Raw genomic sequence first — 21,549 nt, forward strand, 5'->3', positions numbered from 1 at the left:
ATGTGTTAATGTAGTTGACGTTGTAAATGCATAAATATATATATTAAACAGTCAAGGGCGATTTACAGGAACATTACTGAAATAATAATTAGTTTTGTTTCGTACATAAGTAGTTGAGCTTATATAATCATTTCACCTGAGATGAAGCTATTTCACTTCAAGGAAATTTTTTACGAAGTTTTTTATACCTGCATCATCTGGAATATCAAATGCAAGAGGTAACGTACAGATTTTGTGATGATACAATTCTACTTATAATATACAGTAGGACCCCGGTTAAAGCTCAGGATGCAATCTTAGAATTTAAAGAGATAAATGAAACAGTGCTAACTGGGATATATGTGGAAAGGTACGGGGGCGCGTTCAGTAAATCAGGAAATTACTGTTTTTCCAAGCGTTTAGCAAGAGCTCACTATAACGAAATAGGGTTAAACGGCGCAACGTTAATCGGGGTTTAAGTATATTTCATCTATATTGTGATTAAAATATTAATCTCACCGTATATTCTTTTATTCAGGATACGCTTATGAATCTCTTTAGAAATTTCACGGAAAGATTCTCTGTCAGGAATACGTTTGGATCCGTAATACTTCTTGAGGTGATTCTTCAAAATTTCGATAGTGCTAATTACTGTAGACTCAACACTTTTTTTTTTATTTTTGTGTTCATCTTTTCGTTGAGCGCTATATGTATTACTTGTAGTGGCTTCCTCCCTGAGTTTCATCACACATTCTTTTCTAACATGAGGATCGGGTAATGATACCCTTTTTGAAGCGGGCTGCAATTTTGTATCAATATCACTAAAGTCAGGAACTTTGCGTTTTTTACTGTTGGAAAAGGATTTCTTAATTTCTATTGATTCTGGACTACAATCATCTGAATCAGAAATTGTAATCGTCTGATTAGGACCATCGTGACTTGGTTTTTTCGTTATTTGATTTTCTCCGGATTCAGTTTTCCCACTGACTTTATTAGATTTGGATTCAAGCGATTTGACTGTAGCACTCGTGACTTTCTTCTCGTGAATAGATTTAGACTTGGAAGATATATGACTTGAGGAACTTCGATTTTTATGCGAATCCCGTGTAATCCATTTACCTAATCTATTTTCAACTTTTTTCTTTGCACTTGTATGATCAATTGTTTTATGAAGTATTTCACTTTTGTCGTCTAACAATTTTGTTGCAGTCGTAAATGTCGTAATTGGTAAATTTTTCTTTTTCACGTCAACACTTCCTCTTTTGACAGCACTTGTCTCTTTTATAAAAACACAATCAATGTCTCCTTCTGTACCTAAACAATCTTCTTTCGTAATTGAGTGGTCATCTTTTTTCTTTGTTACTTCATCGGAATTTACATTCCCTTTGAAAATTTTCTTTTCAGCAAACATCTTTGTTGAACTGTGGTTTTTATTTTTTCTTGATTTGTATTTGGACATAAGATCTGCTACAATGTTGACTTCGTTCTCTTTCACCTCGATGCTGTTATTCCATGTCTTTGACGTTTTATCACACTCTTCATTATGTTCAATACTTGTACTCTTGCTGGGCATTTTTGAAAAGTTGTCAGAATCGGACAAATTGTTAATCTGTGAAATTTCCTTGTTGTTCGACGTTTTCAGATCTTGTTTATCATTATTACTAAGCTCTAAAGCTGTTTTGAACCCACAGATGAATTTATCTGTTTTAGAACTATCATTTGAACTTTGAGAAATGGTTATTAATTTATCAGTAGTTTTTGAATCATCATTTCTCGCTTCAATATTCTTGAGAACATTCGTTATAGACAGACCTTTCTGGTTGGGATTATATTCTTGAAGGTTTTCATAAATCGTATTGTTTTTTGTACATCTCTGTACGGCAGAAACCTTGGTAAAGTTTTGAAAAATTTCAAATAGCATAATATAAAAAAATACAAGTAAAATCTAATTTTTCCTGCAACGCAATATTTAAAATATTTACAGAAAGTACATACCAGCTGAAAAGCATTGTATTTATACTTGTTGGCCACTCTTGTATCGCATAGTATTTTATACTCTAAACGGCAGGCCAACACATGTACGTCAACTTCTTTCAGAGGAACGTTACATTCATGACTAAACTTTGAATGATTTTCCAATAAAGCTGTCCTAAGTTGTTTGAACATGTGTTCCCGCACCTGAACAACAATTGTATTAATAGTTTAATATATCGATAAATAATAATACAATATCTTATTAATATCTCTGCATACTTGAACGGTTAATCCCTTCACTTTTCGATCAGTACTATCGGCAGCATAAACTTCAGCATTCTTAGCAGCTTCTTTATTTTTCTTTTCTATCTGAAAGACATGTAAACGTGAAAGAGTGTATCAAGAATTTATTACTGAAAAAACATACCTCTTCACGATTATTATTGCCTCTACGCATACCAAAATGGCGCTCAAGAAATTCCTTTGCTTCCCGTTTCTCTCGAGCAAGAAGTTGTTCCTTTGATATTCTACGACCACCTGATTCATCATCGTCGCACCTATTATATTAATTATGAAATATTGTATGACAATTAAACACTACTGAAAATCAATTTACAAGCAAAGTATATCACTTCAGAACAATCCATCCTAGTTCTAATCACACTAGAATTAAAAAACTCATTATTTTTCGAGCGATATAAATGCTACTTTTGCATAGCTTACCCATTATCACATTTTGGAAGTGCAAATCCATCGGAATCATTTATTGGTCTCCTTGGCTTTGTGGGATACGTTTCGAATTCTGAAATTCTTGCTTGAACAAGGTCCTTGTTTTCGCAAACATCGCATTTATCTTTGCAGTTGGGTGGACTATCACCAAAGTATTTTGAAAATACTGCATGCCGGCATCTATAATCATAAATATACATGGAAAACATTTCGTATAAATTCCCTGCAAAAATTGTAAGTATTACAATAGTATTTATGTCTTACTTAGTTTGCATGCAGTATTCGATCATTTTCTCAAAATCTTTCCATTTTCTTTTTTTTTGATCAACTTGATCCCCAGTTGCAATATCTTTTAGAAGATATGAAATAGCCGAATATTCCTCGTTACTAACATATATGCGACAGAAAGCCGGTTTACCATCTCTACCTGCTCTCCCAGACTCTTGATAATAACCAGCAATTGTTTGGGGTATTGTCCAATGTACTACAAATCTAGTCGATCCAAGAGAGTTTAGAATATTGAATATTATAGAAAAGTAGCAAAGAGATTCTCACCTAACAGGTCCCTTGTCCACACCCATTCCAAAGCTACAAGTAGCTGCAATTACTGGTACTTCTCCTGAAGTCCACTTATCCTGTACGCGCATACGGTCGCTACTTTTCAAACCTAACGCGATCACGTTATTTAATTGTAAAAATAGAAAAAGAAAAATCTATCACAGCTATAAATGAAGATACATACTTCCGTGGTATGCGAGTGTTGGAATGCCAGCCTTAGTTAATTTGTTTGCAATAGTTTCGGTTGCTTCCTTCTTTCGACAATAAATAATACCGCAATTTCTCTCATTCTATGAAGTGTTAAAATTTATTCTAAACAATACATCTATCTTCTTAATAAAAATGGTTGTCAGTTTTATGTTGTCTGCATAATTCAATACCTTTGGTACATTTTCCTGTTCAGAACCAAGTACTTTTAAAATAAATTCCTTTAGATGAAGAAATCGATTCTCTATTGAATCTAAGAACCACACATCGTAATAGAGATTTGAACGAAATACAGGTAGTGAAAAAAGTTTGGTTTTACTCATTCTCAAAGTATCAAATATATCAGTGACTACCTAAAATATAGAATTCATAGAATAATATAAAAGTGACAATTATGTAAATTTAACTAAAATGTACCTCTTTTGAAGCAGTTGCTGTTAGAGCTAGAATGGGAACAGTAGGACATATCTGTCTGAAATTACCCAGTTCTCTGTAATTTGGTCGAAAATCATGACCCCATAGACTTAGGCAATGTGCTTCATCAATTACTAAATATGATATTTTGTTATTTTTGTACATTTGCTCAATGAGGATCTGAAAATAATTAATCTTGTTAAACCCTAATGAAATTGATATTTGAATATGTAACTGCAAATTAAAAGTACAGGGACCATACACGATACCATAATCATTACCTTAAAGTACCTTTGAACACTCATTTCTGGAGTGATATACAATAGTTTGATAGTAGGTGCCTTTGATTGTAAATTGTTTATTATCTTTTCTCTGTCTTTCCCTAAGATTCTCGAGTTTAATGTTTGTGCATTTATTTTCTTGCTGCGTAAGAAATCTATTTGATTCTGCAAGTGATTACAAACAATACATCACTGACAAATACTTATTACTATTTAGAAAACTCGTATTTAGCATAATAAATACTGCTGGATATGACACAATGTTTCTCATACTTTTATAAGAGCGATAAGTGGTGAAAATACTATGGCAACTTGATTTTCCTTGAGTATAGCTGGTAATTGAAAACATAGAGATTTGCCAGATCCAGTAGGCAAACAAATATACACGTCATTCTTCCCTAAAATAAAGACAAATGTATATATGCATCGCTAGACTGTAACAGGGATAACAAAAACAATACCTCGTAAGAATTTCACAAACAAACTAAAGAACAATTATCATTTATAATACGAGACACATATTTCATATCTTCATTACATTTTAAAACATTAATACTAGGTTATATCCAAAACTAACCGTCGTAAACAGCCATAGTGGCCTGCTTTTGTACATCGGTCTTGAAATCATTATAACCGAATTTTTCTTTCAGCGTAGCTTGAAGTAGTGTAAGCATTGTAACATGCTATCACAAACTAGTTTCACAAAATATGGCACTTCAAAGCATTAAAAGATAAATTTTAAAATTGATCCATTGACACAAAGCCGCCATATACTGCAGACCAAGGAGTGTGTTCCAAAATTTACTGACAGTAGGGCGAAAGTAGTTGTGTCTCTCTCAAGAGTAGATGGTTTCCACGGTCCTTAGGTATGTATGTATGTATATACATACAGGTATGTTCTTCCTTCCTTTCCTTATGGCTGAATCCCCCAATGAGGAGATGTGCCAGTAAATAGATCTGGAGTCAGGTAGAAGAGATTATGTTGTTCCCAGAGATGAGTAGGGAGATGCACAACAACAAAGTAGAAAATATGACAGATACAGATATAATAACGGTATGACGAATTATAATATTAAAAATACATATTTTATTGTATGTAGAAAAACACAGGATCAACTTTATAAGTTGTTGTCTTCTCTTTTATTACAGAAAATGGAAAGACTATATTTATGACAACTGAGGCCGGTATATACATGGACTGGCTATAGGAGACTTCTAAGAAAGACAGAGGCTCGAACGTATAATCGGCTAGACCAAAAGATAGTTTCCAGTCCAGACAGATGGAACAGCATCACTGCTACGTCGAGAAGGTGCTATGCGCCTCGACGCCAAAATAAAACTGGTTTCAAGAAAATCAGCCAACTGACAATCTCACTAATCATCTCTGATACTGGAGTCTATAATATTCCGGTTACAGACACAAATCGTCGAAAAGCTAAACCATTGATTTTTTTAAAAAACATTCTTCTAGAACTAATCAATTATCAGACTCCGTTTTATGTTTGTATCTAATTGTGCCTGTAATTGAAAACTTGATTGTGAAAATACGAACAATGAACTGCTGGTCGTCAAAAGTTACATGTGTTTTCTTATAACTCTAAACGTCGTTAGCTGCTAGTCAACTTTGCAACTGCAAATTTTTTGTCACACATCTATTGAAGCAAATTAGTCGAACTGGAAAAACTGCAAAAACTGAAGGATAGAATATTTTGGTGAAACGTTTAATTTAAGCGTATTCACATCGATGTATTTATTATGGCTAATTATTTAATTTCATGTTACTTCCCATGAAACAAATATATTTATGCGCTATTGTATTTATTGTAAGTGTCTTATGCAATACACAAGCATATATTTCACAATTCTTCAGTAACAATAAAATACGGAAATGAAGGACAAAAGTTTCAGCGAAATGTCCTATTCGTGATAGTCATAGTTTATCAAAATTCATATAATTTGTTATTTTACTTTTGATTTATTGTAACGGTCATTACGCCTTCAGTTTTTATTAAAACGAGCTACAGAGTTATATCAATATTATTGTAATATTACTTATCGTAAAATTTCTATCTATTATACAATAAACATTTTGAATTCATAATAAGCAAATTATTCTACCACACACAGAGTCATTTAGTGGGTGAATTTTAAATAATTATAATAAAAAGAAAAACGTTTGTCAAATATTCGCACAGTTGCACAAAGTTATCAAGCAATAGAAATCATTGTGTACTGTATTTATTATGAATGCAATCGGCACTGTACTTGGCGCAAGATTCGATTGAATTGCTTGAACAAACATCTCACGAGGACAATTACTGTCGCATTATTCTACGAAATACATAATTCTACGAAAAATAAAAAACGCGTACATATTTATAATATGAAAATATTTTATTAATAGGCAGAATTGTACTCGTAGCTTTCAGTTAAGAGTGACGAAAGAATAAATAACTTTTGATTTTTTCGCCTTTTAGATATTTAAAGCTGTAGAACATTGTGCATTATCTTTCCAATAACTTAATAATAAATAGCTGTTAGGGTGGATGACAGAATTATCGAACATGTACCAGTAATTATCAGTGTGTACGTTGATTATAGGTAAAATCTACAGTATTGTAATACAACTGACGATTACTGTTACATGGCCGATGACTGGGCCATCCACCTTATGCATATTATTACATTAGCAAATATTTTTTTTCAACATATATGCAAATGAAAAGACCAAAGATGTTATATGTACAAGATTCGTGTTTACTTCCTTAACACATATGCTTTGTCGGTGCACTTGTGTCTAAAAGTATGTTGTTGCTCCATATTTTTAATTCTATCGACATCCACTCTTTCTCTCTTTCAATTAGTTTCGTTTACTATATCACTCACTCACCCTCATCCTTCACTCATTCATGCAAACAGTAAGCTGTTGAAACAGCTTAATGCAAATTCGTCGAAGCTCGATCAAAAAATATCTTTCGGAGACTACAAACCTGCAGAAAAAAGCAATTATTGGTCCATACACATAAGTGAATAGGATTTAATAACAGTAGGAGATACGTATTCGATTTCTTTTTTCCACTTTTTTTGACAATTTGTATATTGTTACGTAAGTCTCAATACAATATTCTCAATATATATATATGTCGATTGGTTATACATATATGATTGATAAATTAATGAGCAGATACATATAAATAAATGAAAGGCACAGTCAGACCGAGCATGCACGACTGAGATCTAACGCCCTTCTAAGGGGCACATTTAACATATTTTTATTCGTATTGATTACTTTAACGAATTCAAATAATTTATTTGTACTTTTGACAGTATCTTTACACTTGGCTGGGCTGGCTGGTATATCACATACATAATAACTCGATGATTTATCACTTTCCTTATAATTTTCTAAAATGTTTTAACATTGACGACGTACAATTTTGTTGTATTGAGTCAAACAAGTCACGTTCAACTGTCTCCTTAAACATTTTATGTACTAAAGGCAGAAACGTTTTTTACGAAAAAAAAGTTAAGGCTAACAGCGACAATGATTATAACGAGTGATATGCCATGTGTCATATCGGTTGCAATAGCGATAAATGTTATTTTTCTGTACTCCGACAACGGTCTATACCAACATCTGAAGCAAGCATTATTTTCAAAATTAACTTTAGTTCTTTAAACGATACTGGTTGAGCGCATAAAAAAACAAATTCGGGTTCATAACAGAATTTATTTAGAATTTTTTTTTTTCACGACGATAGTGACAGGTATCATTGCTTAAGCAATGCCGCCATAGGATATTAAAATGATTCGATTACAATGTAATTTCAAAAGTTCTTTTAATCAACGTTGTATAAATTTTGTTCATAGCCGTATGGAGCATGCCACAAAATCTGCGCATATTTCTTTTCTAGATAATGAAAGATGTTTGAGAAATTGTTGAAGAACGATGATTTATGTTTATACGTTACATTATGAGTATGAAAAACGTAATAATGAGAAGTCTTGGGGTAAAACTTGATTCGTACTTATAAAAATAAATTGGCGCAATGTTATCAATATTCAATTATATATTATCAGGTGTACCCTACTGCCTGTCAAAGTACAAAAATAAATGAACTGTCTAAAAATTACAAATTTACTTTTCTTCTTTAAGTAACAGTAGTTCATAATTGGGTAAATCTGAGTAATATTCTAAAGCTTATCAATACGTTTGTCACTTAATTCATATTTATTTTTTTTTTTTTTTGAGAACGACAAAATTAATGAAACGTTGAATGAGACTATTCGTTTGTGATACTAAGTAATACGATTAACCACAGACTCCTAAATGATTTACTTTGTGAGTGATGATTGAAAACGCAATACATTATAAGGTAATGATAGAACCTTGGTACGGGGAGATTGTTTTTTAAACGCCCAACAAACACGTGACATCATAAATCAGAAATGCTATGGATATTTATGTTTTTATCATTGGTATGGATGTTGTAGAAGACAGTTATTATGTGAAAAATTGCGTCTACATGACGCACTCACATAGCTTTTTTGGCGCAATACAATTTCTCAGAGAGCATTTCTCACACCGCTAGCGTTACCCTGAGATATGTAATTTTATTCGAATTAATCGTTATTACATTCCGATTTTTTTATATTTGTCACTCGCATAATACTTTTATCGTATATTATTATCGAATGCACGGTGTCGCTATAGATCGGAATAAAGCGGTATTGAAAATAAAAAAAGAAGAAGAAACTGGAAAAGATCACGTAAACGGTTCAAAACCGTTTATTATATTTGACAGATAATAAAGAATGAAAGGACTGCTATATATCGACAGAATAAGGAGGGAGATTAATTATAGTGACTTCTGACTAGCACAAACTGGCTATACTCGGACACTCATCCGTCGATCACTGTTTACTGTCTGTTATATCGATCTTCGCTACCACGATTCAGTACATAAAGATCAAATAAATTAGGAAATAAATATAAAAATATACATATACATACAATATATAATCCACGATTTAGCACAAAATTCTTAAGTCAAATAAATTATTGGTAGTTTCTTCTTCGAGTTATGTATTTTTCATACCATAGAGTCAGAGTAGCGAAGATCGACTTACTGAAGTTTGAAGATCTAGGAAGCACACTTGCCCTGATTTCACACTTTTTTTACACTATTGCCATACTAAGAGTGCGCTGTCGTTAGCTTTGACTCATAAGGTTGGATAGACGATACATCAATAATAATATATAGGGCTAAAACGAGCGCCACATATCCACATTAGCGTCGCATTACGTACCAAACATAAATGAAATCTAGCTGCATAAATTTTTAACATAGTACAGAATTACAACGGTAACCCAGTCGAATTAGATCAAAAGAATGTTTGGTTTAAGGCCAATCTGCGTACGCCGATATCGCGTATGGATATGTGCCGCTAATTCACAGCAAAAACATCGATCTGCGAATCCATCAAGTTCTTTCTAAATTTTATGCCATGTCAAGCCACCTTAAGAAGTTTACCTGTTTACTACATTTTCTTTTTTACTTTTTATCCATTCATTACATTTTTTTGCACTCGATTTTTTTACTACTTTCTTTTATATTGTTTTTGTTTGTATTTTTTACCTTATATATATTTTTTCTTTGCTTTTAATGCGTTTAGTAAATATATATATAGAGATAGAATATACCTAAATGTTTAATGAACGTGGGTTTACGAGCTAACCATTGCAGAATTTATTGGTATCATATTCCTTCCGATGTTTCTACTAGATGGTAGATCATTTTTATCAGAATCTTAGTTCAGTCTACGTATTCACAAATACTTCCTGTATACATATTCTGCACCTTAACAATCGCTGATAAATTTTGAATTTAACAGAACCCACATTTATTCATTCACAAAGCCAGACATTCATTTCATTTCTTTATTCTTACTCATAAAAAAATAATAAAAATTAACGATGTCACGAAAGCCATTTTAACGGTGACCCATGGAGCAGAACGAATTGACATACGGTAATGCAAACGTACGTACGTCTGCCTTTTGAATTTTGGTACAACAAACATTACTTGGTAGAGGAGTTCTTCGACACGATTGAGTCTTAACTCAAACCTGCTGTATCGAAAACATCATTGAAAATGATTGATGCAAGAAATGAGTTACTATGGTTTAATGCTAGCGATTGATATCTAACAGGCCAGTGGATGATATAAAAAGAGATGCTTGTAAATTCTGTTCCCAATCACTGATATTCTTATCTTCACTGCTCCAGATGAACATTGAACTCACGTTGCCATACCTTTAAATAAAACATTAGTTACAGTTTCAGTAACTACGTGGAATATTTAAAAAGCGTAACTTTAAGATTTCAAATGACCTCAGCAAATTAATTTATTGATATTTGTATTATTTGATTAGTGACGCGTATGAGTTTATAAAATGAAATTTATCAGTCTTTAATTCAGAAAATTAGGGCCAAGTCGTAATTTATAATTACCTTGAATGCATTGATGATTGTGCATCTATCGTCTCTTGTTGCCATGACGGCGAGCAAACTTTCGACTTTTTCTGAACAAAGAAAAAAATAACTCCCATTAATATCATATATATTAATGTCATTCCAGTATTATACATTTTATCCTACTAGTAATAACGTTAAAGATTTAAAAATATACTTGTTCCTCATTCAAGAAAGATATATAACATTATTATATTATATAGAGTGCGTATGATATTTACCTGATTCTGCTAGGTGAAGGAACCGGAGCATGTTCAGCAATAACAGGCAAAACAGAGGTAAACTTGTCGGTGGGACGTAAAAGGCGAGCAGTACGCGAAGATAATCTCCATACAAGTCTCTGTCTATGGGGTGTCTGTTCTTGAGCATTGTACTTGCTCAATATTGCACCAACGGCATCATGGGTGGAATAAAAGCTTTCGTCTGGAATCTAAAACGAAGATTAAAGAGAATAGTACGTTTAGTTCAAGCCATGATCGAACCATTGTACAGAAAAAGCAAAGACTCCTAAATAATATTCACCTTGCAAATCTTTTGTAGCTCTGCAGCAAATTCCACGAGTCTGAGCATTTGATGAGCAGGCGTAGGAGGAGTAGCCAATGAAGATGGTCCAGCGATTGCTACAGAAGACATGGTAGCATCTGCATTAGAATCCAGACGATTCACAGCAGCGTCCAAGTACGTGCATAATAAAACTAACGCCACTTCAGATGGCCTTAGAGTTGCACAGTTTCCATCGCAGGCGACCATTTCAAGTCTAAGTAAAAGTTCAGACTCCTGAAACATTGATTAATTTTTATCGTGAATACTAGATCTTTCCTTGAACCAGTATTTGCATATTGTATTGACTATTAAGCGTAACTATTCCTCGCTACTGCACACTGATGCCATGCTTACCGTAACTATGCTGGTGTAAAGATCACCAAGGCCAAGCTGTGATGCAGCCTCATGGAACATGACATTGAATAAACGAAGGAACGTTAGAGCTGTGATAGGCTGTGTACCAGGTGCCCATTCCAACTTATTGCGAATCACCTCGGACATGCGTTTTAAGTCACCACCAGTGCATTTACACTGAGAAATGGATACTAGATGATCAGCATCCAGCGATTGAGCCATTTGGACGGCGGCTATGTGAAAAGAGGAAACGCTAATGCAGGCCATGTGTTTTGGTCTGGCCTTCATCTTTGTGAGGAAACGGTCCATCAGATTTATGGCGATGAAAAACACGTCCGATGGTAGATCATACCAAACTTTAAGACAACGCAGCACATGTGCAGAGCCATCTCGAGCACCGATTGTAATCTCATCATTCTACAACAGCAAAAGCAATACAAAGATTCATGAGTACATTATCCATTAGACAATAATCAAGAACAAAAGCCAGATAGAAGTTTGAACACGGTAAACTTACTTGGGTAGTAAGGGGTAGTTGAAGGTCAGGTTGATATTTGACCTCGAGGACAAGAGCTTCTTGCAATTGTTCGACAAGGGGGTGGATTGCATCCGGTACTGGCGAGCCCGATGTATCCATTCCTGCAACGTGTGACCAGTACCTGACTACAATGACAGAAGTGACCCCAAACGACACTGCGGATCTGTAGTCTGACTGAGAATAATAGTCACACTACAAGAATGGCCCAAATGGCTAGCCGAGTATCTGAAACAGAAAATCCACAGCCAATAAGTACACGCGACGAAACCTTTGAATTGTTGATAGAACATTCTAAATCAATGAACTAAATAACGTTTCTCTAATCTACCGAATGTGACTTATTTCGTTAAGTATTTATTTCCGTAGAGTATTTGCCGTTATATCTAAGTGACTTATTCTCTACGCCGGACCCTAGAAAACTTAGTAAATATAAATCATGGAATACGCTGACAGATATCAGTATACAGAGTCGTACTCTTCTCAACCTCAGAAAAACAAAGCCAGCAGTAAAGGAACATAATTGGGGGCATTGGCCGCTACCAGGGCAGTGTACGCAAGATCTCGAGAATACCCGAGAGTGATTCTACTATAATATAGTTGGGTTCAGGGAATAGAGAGTCTTAAAATTTCTGTCTGCGTGTAAAATGAATTTACAAATTAGGAATTGGTACGGGCTGATATATTCCATATTAGAATAAATCCAAACAAATTTCCATTATTGGTATTTGTCCTTCGATCTTCAGTGAGCTTCCTCTCAAGTTTCTATTTTGTTAGCCAACTGCAATTTCATGTTATGTTAGATTGCTACAAGTTCAGCAGGTATAGCTGTGTTTCAAACATGCAAGGACATAAGTTTGTAATCGAATAATACATTCACTTTTCAAATAAGAATCGCTTCTTGTAGTTGTAGAAAGAGAAGTGCTCTGTAACTTTTAAGCAATTGCCACGATTCAAGGATTATTGGGAGTTTCTATCTGACACGCATTTGATTTCTCTATTCTGATGCAGAGAGGTTGACAGTTGCTCAATTCCAGTTTTCGTTATTAACGAACATGCTGGGATTTTAGTAAGATTTCTTTTGTAAATATATGTAACATTATAGATATACATTTTTTAAATATAATGCGTATTAAGTCACTTAGAATCATGCGTTTGGAATGTTATTCAAGAATATTGCATACCAAAAAATTGTCTTAGGAAATTCAGATCAAGATCGCAAATTTATAAAGACACGTCAGCATGACCTCCCATGACTTCTTTTAGCAAAGGAAATTACGCGCGATGAGATTCGTTACGAGGTCGAAAAAGAATAAAATTCTGGCGTCCTTAGTAAACAAACTCGTGCGCTTTTAGACTTTTGCGCAACTCTCAACACAACCAAAAAAATTATTTTTAGCACGACATTTACAAAAGCCATCTAAACGGTAACATCAAGATCATCACCGAGAACTTTAATCGATATAAAGGTACTTGTATAAAAAAGATTATAAGATTTTAAATTGGTTCATGATATGCATACATATATAGTAGCACGACCATTAGTTATGTAAACCAGCCTACAAGACTTTCTACGAGAACAGGGTTACTACCCCTGTGTATCCACTACAGCCGCGGCATTACGAGGGTTCTATTTGCCAACAGAACAAAAATAGTAACGGATCGTCAACTAACGTAGCGTAGATTATGCAAGAGGTTTTTTTTTAAACACCGGACAACGACCGACCATACATGCCAATTCTTGGTAAGAAGCTAGTCATTGAGTGCTTGTATTTTTATAGCATCAGCTTATTACCACGTACATTATCGATATTGCGAATCCTAATTTTAATGAATAATTTTCACGAATTTCGCGAATCACTTTTCCCGTTGAAACGAGCATTCGAAAAATATTTTTAATGTTCCAGGTAAACTTTATGCAGTCACTAAAAAAAAACCATGACGTAAAAAAAGGCCAACGTCAGAGCCAAAATTATCCGCCAAATTCAATCTCAACTGCAGGCAACGCGCGTAGAAGGTCAATTTACAAAATGTCAAGGAGCACCTAGGCTCTTACATTATTTCGTAATGAACTTGAGGTCGCTCCTAATCTTCTAATCTAACATGGGTAAGGCAGTATTTCCTACGTGCTTCTCATACACTGCAAAAATACGTCAGTGTGTCACAACAGTCCGTAGTACGCATTTTAAGAGACAAAAACCCCAAACGCTTGAGTCAGTCACTATCCCAAAAGTGGCTTAAAGTAATTTCGTTATCTGGAAAAGATTTTCCTTAAACAATAGATTAAAGATACGAAATCGAAATATTCATATCAAGATTTTCAAAACCAAGTACGTGACTCTAAATGCCCGTCACTTCACTCGTACACTACACGATTCTGCATACTGTAATTAGTAAAATATATTTACCGATATATCATGTGTAAACAACACGATACCAAGGACCAATCGCTCATCGCCTTTTGTAGCACGTAGATTTATAAGTGTGTTCATCAATAATAATGACTCAGAACGAGCTGATCTTTCGCGCGTATTAATTTGCCCAAATACGACAAGGACCCTGAAGTATCGTGATTATACCACCTGATAACTTTTTACGTACGATTTCGTAAGATGTTTTGCAAAAAGTATAAACAACGCGTCAAACATTTTTGATTTCGTCTGCAAACAAAAATACAATTGCGTCGAAAAGTGCTTTGCGGAAGCGTCGAAGTATAAATGGCCGGGACCTAGAAGAATATCCAAAAATACGAAATCCATGATCCGAAATTTTTAAAAGCGATAAGTGTAACACATTGAATTTTACAATTTATGGTTAAGTGAGGAAAGCGTAAATATCACGTAATCCCACGTAGTAACGCTTTCTACTACGCATCTTCCTGAGTATGTAGGTTATGTCCCGCACCCGCGAAGGAGTAAATCTGGTATTTCATCAGAAGTTCTAACGTTCCGCTCGCATCTCTCCAATACGTGACTTCGAAATAGCTTGACAATATTACGACGTCCAGCTATTGGCAATCATGATAATTCGACACTGTAACTTTAATGTCATGAATTTTTTTATTTCTGCATTATTCATGTGAGCGTAACAACTATCGGAAAACTATTGAATTTATCCATTAACTCTACGATATCTCTACGATAAATCACAGAGGTATCAGTCTCAACGTTAATCGTATGAAAGTTTCAACATAGCATTTAAAAAAAAAACTAATCTCTAATATTTCCTGATATAGACACGACTATTACATAAGAAACGTTGATTTTTCCAATGCCGTTATAAAAATGAAGGTGACTCATTTCTAGAACCTCCAACAATATCCAACCTTAACTTATTGTAACCAATGGTTACAGTACTCAGTAGTTTCTCTTTTGTATAATTGATTTGTTTACTTCAATTTTATATTCATTTAGTCTACGGGTGGATAAGAGTTTTGTATATACGTATATAAAGGAATATGAGATCAACCTATAGGAATGCTTACATAACCTTCAAAGATCGGATGGACAAAAGATGATTGTAAGATGGCTGTGTCAAGTTCACTTGGACCGATATAGATACAAGCTGGCGTGACGTGAACGCCTTGTTACCCAAGACTGTTCCCAAGAGCTTAAACTATAGTAATGATGAGTGATTGGCTCATTTATATGTTTATCTATGCCTACGGAAGTACATGAGGATTACATTCTAGGGAAAAAAAAAAGTAGCGAATGAGCATTGGCAATAATCACATTTCCGTTGAAAACGGGTCACATACTATATACGTGCATACAGATAAGACTCATATTTACTAAGCATAATTAATTGTGTTCTGATTGCTTTAAACTTTCAGTCTTGTGTTTATATAGAAATAACGAGCAGTCCACGTTTTTTAATTATTCTAATGTGTATCTGTAAATGAAAAATAATTATTCTTCTGGGGCAATCAGTGAAATGGAACGTGCAACATAATAATATCGTTAGTCTCCCCACTGGATATTAATGCCAATTGACAACATTAAATACAGCACATTTAAGTAATCGTGAAATTTAAAGTGATAAGAATCAGTTCTGGTAAGACGCAGTTTCATATGATGTCACGATATGATCTCATGTTGATCGTAGAGGGAGGGTCATTGAGGTTGAATTTCAAACGATAACATTTAATTGATAAATTTATCTAAATAACTTTGATGAAAAATTTATTTAAATAGTAAATTAATGTAGAGAATCACCCTTGAATTGCATTTTCTTGTTTGTATATATTTTTTATCGTTCTAGCATTACTTTAATCGGATAATGAAACACACTTCCCATCTAATCAAAAACTTATTCTGGGAGCTAATGACCGAGAAACATGATTTTCTCTTATTAAATTATATAATTATATATACTAAGGCTGAGAAATACGTATTTCTGACTCCGCTACGATATTTTCTTTGTTTACACCGCGGCGCTCTCACTTATCGTGCATGCACGCACGCAGTTCAGGCACGTTCCTGAAGAAAGTTTGTGAAAACTTATTTGAATGACGATTGCAAACTTATTTCGAATAAAAACCGCACGATCGCATTACCTCAACTATCTATTAAATTATTTTATACCAATATAGCTGAATTTAGAGCTGCACAGACTGAGCTAGTCACTTGAAGTTCTGTAAGCAAACGTTTACTAACATTGAGCTTCGAAAATTTATGACTGTAATAAATTTCTATAAGTTTAGTTCATAGCAATTCATCAAGTTTTTACATAAACGATTTTTATTCTACTAGGAATTTCGTCAGTGCACATGAATATCCTATGACGCACGAATTACGGTTGTGACGTAATTGTTTATTATATTTCTCTTACGTATATAATATTTACTTACTGATCGGTTGAAATAAGTCCCTAGAGAGCCACAAATATCACAGAAGTACATGTATAGAGAAGAAAGTTTGTACTATAGCGTGTTGAACAAAGAGACTCGCGCAGCGTGTAACGGCTGATGCAACGAAATGTCAAAACCAACCGAAGATTCCCGAACACACACGAAGATGACGCGGTCGTAAACACGTAGAGAAACAATGTTGAATTGCGTTAATTCTTTATGTAGATTATCTCCACGAAGGATTTATCAGGCACACAATTATTTAATATTTATTGTTTACGAGTTAATCCTTAATACGATAGTCAGTCTTACGAGTTACTTTTATCTTGGGTTCCGCCTATTTTCTTCCTTGATGATCGGTTGCAGTGGAATGTATAATACTATTTCAAGACTTACTTGCAGTTTAAGAATGGTACAAATATTATATTTTATAGTGATGTAGTTTATGTCGATGACTGTATCTTCTTGAATTAAGCAGTTGTGTAACGATGAACGTAGGTGTATTATTGGTTCGCTCGTTCAGCTCGATAGGTTATCCTTGGCGGGAAGGTTTCGTGATCACTACTTTCTTATGACTGTCACACAATTCCGATTGGTATTTACGTTCTTACTTTTCGAATGACTTACAGTATTTCTATATAAGTACAGGTATTCACGAATCTGACACTTTTTTGATAATCTTTTACGCAAAAACGACCGCTCCTGCGGACGAAAGAGCGCGAAAAGCGTTCTCCTCGAACCGTTGACTGCATCTGAATCCAGTAAGCAACTAGCAGTCTCTCCGAGCCTAGTCGAAGATAAACGAAGCGAACTCCGAAACTACCCGAGGTGACGCACGAACGGCTGGCGTATTTCCATTGTCAGATCGATTTTACGATCTTACTCCTCTTTGGCTCAATCGTTCATTGTGTGAACAGCTCATCAACCCAAAGAGTCAGTGTGCTGTGTATTAACACATTACAAATGTACATTACTATCCAATAACTGTGTACTATAAAACTACTGTTCTAGTCAATCAGACGAATCATGTGTGGGGTAGTAGGATAAGAGTTTAATTTTAATTGTGATAGTATCCTTGAAACAATAATGTTAAATAAAATTTGTATATATTCGTTAATTGTTTTACTAAGATAATACAATTAAAAATTACTTGTATCATGCTCAAATTCAAGGGTTGCCATTGGATTTTGCAGTTGCGAATTCCAGTTTCTCTTTTACATGTTCAACATGTACAATTACATGATTACTGAAGAGGAATTTACTATGCGAGGTAGTTTAAAAAGTGGAACGTCATTGAAATCCAGTTTTTGAAATTATTCAGGACACGGAAATACGCGGCTGGCCATGGTAGCTTTGTTGTCGGAGAAGGGAAAAGAGCTGCTTGCCTTTGGTGGGGATAGCCGTCGCGACATTCATTCCTGTCTGAACTTGCTTCTTTCCTCTCTAATGTGTTGAGGCGGCCACATGAAAAAAACCAATCTAGAATGATCTAAACCTTATACAGTAGGCTAAAAATATGTGTGCCTCAAAAAATTCCAGGCGCATGTATCAGTCCTTAACTGCAGAGAAATAAAGTATGTCAATACTCCTCAATTTTACAGAATGAGACCGTTAACAGCTGAGAACCATCGTACGATACTTCTACCAACTGTTTCAGGTATATTCCGCTTGTTCATAAAACTAACCAGAATTAAGGAAACTCGCTTATTATTAGAAACAGTAATCAATCTTTCAAATACTCTATGGTACCTTAATGAAACGGAGTATTTATGTCAAATTCTACGGAAAATCCGTAGCATGGAACTACACCGGACGCCATTTTGAAGTTAAGATACTATCGCATATAGTATGCGATTCCACGAGCTGTTACTATGAATATTACTAAAATTCCTCTGAGGTCATACTCTTTCGAATGGTACATAGTCTGAATAATTAATTTGAAACTTTAATATTCCAGCTTGAATAGTTTTTGCGTATGAAGGTATGAAATGTTAATATTTTTAAATACGGATACTAGATTGACACGTCAGCTGCTGTGCTTGGCCATCCTATCAGTTCCATTTTTGAAGGACTCTTATTAAAAGTCATAAGGACTTAGCCTGTCAAAGTGGAACTGACCTTATAGCACGATTATACAAGGTGATTCCAATATAATCAACATTCTCACCATACGCTTGCAAGTTCAGAATTATACATATAAATTCAAATTAAGGCATACAAATTATATCATGAAATAGTAATACTGAGAATTTATGAGCACCATATCACAAATAAATGATGCATCGCTCTTTCTTTTTCATGAGAAGTGCCAATGGCAGTAGGTTGTCGGATAGAAGCGGAATCAATGTGTCTTTACGAGTGTCGTACGTACGTCGATATAGGGCATAATTAAATGACCCTGAAAACTATAACGTTTCCAGTTTTACATTAAATAATGCAAAACCGAAAATTAAAATATATTCGAAAACACCTTTCTTATGTCATTTTCTTTTCATCCTAGAAGTGACTATATTATAAGAAATGAATGATATAGTAATATGTACGTAACTAAGGTCAATCAGTGCTGTAATGAAATGTTGTTATTGAATAAAGATTTAATTATTATCAACTAATAATAGAACGAAGTAAGCAACTCCAAGGCCGAGCTCGTTTCATTAAATGTAATTTATCCCGTGAAGTTTACAAATAACTCGAGGGAAAACCGGATACAAAAGTTAGACTTGCTTTTAAGCTCTAATGTTCCATTCTGTAGAAGACTAATGAGGCCATCGCAGTTAAAAAATGGCCGTAATGATTATAGTCCCATATAGTATACCAGATATACATATACTATCATCCTCGTAAATTAACATTTTTTGATGAATAGTTATCCATTTTAAATGACAAAAGAACAGAATATTTACGTTGCTAGGCTCCTATGCATTATTTCCAATCCAACAATTAGATGAAACGTGCATTTATTTTTATATTTCATTGCTCCCAATATAAACTATAATATCTTGTATATTAAAATGAACGTTCATCTACATATATAATGTAGACATTCTTTTACACGATAAAACAACTTCAGAGTAAGACGATATTGAATTTTATCTCCGATATACCCGTCATAAATGACGTAAATTCGTTTCTAATCGTACCCCGACGTTCTCAGAGGTTATATCAAGAATTAGGTTATGAAACTATTACACGTTGATGTGTTCTTACCTTGAGAAAACACTGCTCATTGAAAAAGTTTTAAAACTGTGTAACATTAAGCAAGTAACAGCCCTCCCACTTATAAAGTTAACTTTTCCATTCCAGTCAAGCATACCAATAACAAAGAGTCAATTTTAACATTTTGAACTAATCCATAAATTTAATTGAATAATAGTTATATGCATAAAACTATTATATATATAGACTAACTTTATTACATTGTGCGACTTCCTTCATATAAGTAACAGTCATAAATTGAGTTTTATACTGAACTTACGAGGAACGATTAATATTGCAGATGACTACGTGTAGACATTATGCCACCTATTGCTACCGTCCATTCCGTTTGTATCAGTGCGTAAACTAACATAAATATATAATAATTGGCGTCTTGTCAAATATAAAGAAGACGGTCATCGACCTATTGATCATTGGTTAAAGACTCGTGTGGCGAATATTCGACGAAGAACAAACTACGCGTCATTTATGTTTCTCTTAGTCTGACTAGTAGATGCTGTGCACTGTCAAAATATGAATAATATATCAGTCTATATGTTTAATTACTTACCCGGATGCGTCCAAAACGCTCCTACTTCAAGAAATCACCCAATATCCGTCCTTTTTTGTGTTTTACGGTTTAGGAAGAAGATAGAATCGGGTAGACTACACTGTCCCGTATTTGACAGTTACCTACAAATGTAGTAATGGCGTCGCTTAGCTCAGCTGATCATTGCGCGACATTGCACGCTATTCTACATCACGAAAAATAGTCCGTTCATGATGTATTTTCAAAATAATATAACGTAACTGTTGCTATTAATTTTTTTAAATCACTTTGAAAGCTGTGTTTACAATGAAATCAATTATTCTGTTTATGATTATTGATAATAAAGCATAAATAACGAATTCCCTAAATGCAGGGTTCTAACGTACTCACATTATATGTCGTACAACGTACAAAGTATACAGTAAACAGAAGAAATGAAGATATATTTTATAAATAATACTTTCAAGGCAAAGTAAAAAACATTTAAAAGATTGAGACGATTTTTAAACATTTTTGTCAAAATACTTATTATAGCTATGCCAAAAATAAATTTGCAGAATTTTTGGTTATAATAAATAGGCAGCCGTTAATAAACTTTTTATTTTTTTGTTATAAGACTGATATTATGTAATTATAAATTTTTGAACATGTAAATGTGCATTCACTGTCCAAGTTCATATCAAATATTGTTTTCAATTACAAGAAATTAAATATATTGAATGTTAATTTTCATGTAATTGGTTGTTTGTCAAATTTTATGTATAACTTCCTGTTTAGTAAATGTATATTAAAAACTTGTATATACATCAAAAGATACGAAAAAACTGTATTTCCTCATTGCTAAAT

The 21,549-nt window shown here is 33.9% G+C and overlaps 2 protein-coding genes and 2 long non-coding RNA genes across 9 annotated transcripts; 2 read left to right on the plus strand and 2 right to left on the minus strand.

Annotated features, from left to right (window-relative positions):
* Positions 1-14: 14 nt before the first annotated feature.
* LOC107263601 (ATP-dependent DNA helicase Q5) lies at positions 15-4,915 on the minus strand. 3 transcript variants are annotated; one of them, XM_015730965.2, is made up of 14 exons: positions 4,720-4,915; positions 4,416-4,540; positions 4,143-4,307; positions 3,865-4,041; positions 3,621-3,800; positions 3,425-3,530; positions 3,238-3,349; positions 2,947-3,174; positions 2,677-2,862; positions 2,381-2,510; positions 2,233-2,322; positions 1,975-2,157; positions 499-1,867; positions 15-197 (listed from the first exon to the last, which is right to left on the minus strand). In XM_015730965.2, the coding sequence occupies exons 1-14, from the start codon at positions 4,814-4,816 to the stop codon at positions 148-150; spliced, it is 3,198 nt and encodes a 1,065-aa protein (XP_015586451.1). In that variant the 5' UTR covers positions 4,817-4,915; the 3' UTR covers positions 15-147. The 3 variants fall into 3 exon arrangements, with proteins under 3 accessions (XP_015586451.1, XP_024936689.1, XP_024936690.1); XM_025080921.1 differs by lacking the exon at positions 3,621-3,800; XM_025080922.1 differs by lacking the exons at positions 15-197; positions 499-1,867 and having other exon boundaries at positions 2,021-2,157; positions 2,233-2,318.
* Positions 4,916-4,956: 41 nt separating this feature from the next.
* On the minus strand, positions 4,957-20,877 carry LOC107263605 (cyclin G). Of its 4 annotated transcripts, none has more exons than XM_025080937.1 (7): positions 20,725-20,877; positions 12,092-12,337; positions 11,575-11,991; positions 11,200-11,454; positions 10,899-11,107; positions 10,657-10,727; positions 4,957-5,099 (listed from the first exon to the last, which is right to left on the minus strand). In XM_025080937.1, the coding sequence occupies exons 2-6, from the start codon at positions 12,209-12,211 to the stop codon at positions 10,682-10,684; spliced, it is 1,047 nt and encodes a 348-aa protein (XP_024936705.1). In that variant the 5' UTR covers positions 12,212-12,337; positions 20,725-20,877; the 3' UTR covers positions 4,957-5,099; positions 10,657-10,681. The 4 variants fall into 4 exon arrangements, with proteins under 4 accessions (XP_024936705.1, XP_015586458.1, XP_015586457.1 ...); XM_015730972.2 differs by lacking the exon at positions 4,957-5,099 and adding an exon at positions 7,525-10,458; XM_015730971.2 differs by lacking the exons at positions 4,957-5,099; positions 20,725-20,877 and adding exons at positions 7,525-10,458; positions 16,959-17,721.
* On the plus strand, positions 5,038-6,240 carry LOC107263610. The gene is made up of 2 exons (XR_001536732.2): positions 5,038-5,196; positions 5,292-6,240. It is a non-coding gene; the product is annotated as an uncharacterized LOC107263610 (long non-coding RNA).
* LOC107263611 lies at positions 18,392-19,432 on the plus strand. Its single transcript, XR_003058510.1, has 2 exons — positions 18,392-18,873; positions 18,976-19,432. It is a non-coding gene; the product is annotated as an uncharacterized LOC107263611 (long non-coding RNA).
* Positions 20,878-21,549: the final 672 nt, after the last annotated feature.

Source organism: Cephus cinctus, unplaced genomic scaffold (assembly GCF_000341935.2).
Source record: "Cephus cinctus unplaced genomic scaffold, Ccin1 Ccin1_scaffold0160, whole genome shotgun sequence".
In the NCBI taxonomy this organism is placed as follows: domain Eukaryota; kingdom Metazoa; phylum Arthropoda; class Insecta; order Hymenoptera; family Cephidae; genus Cephus; species Cephus cinctus.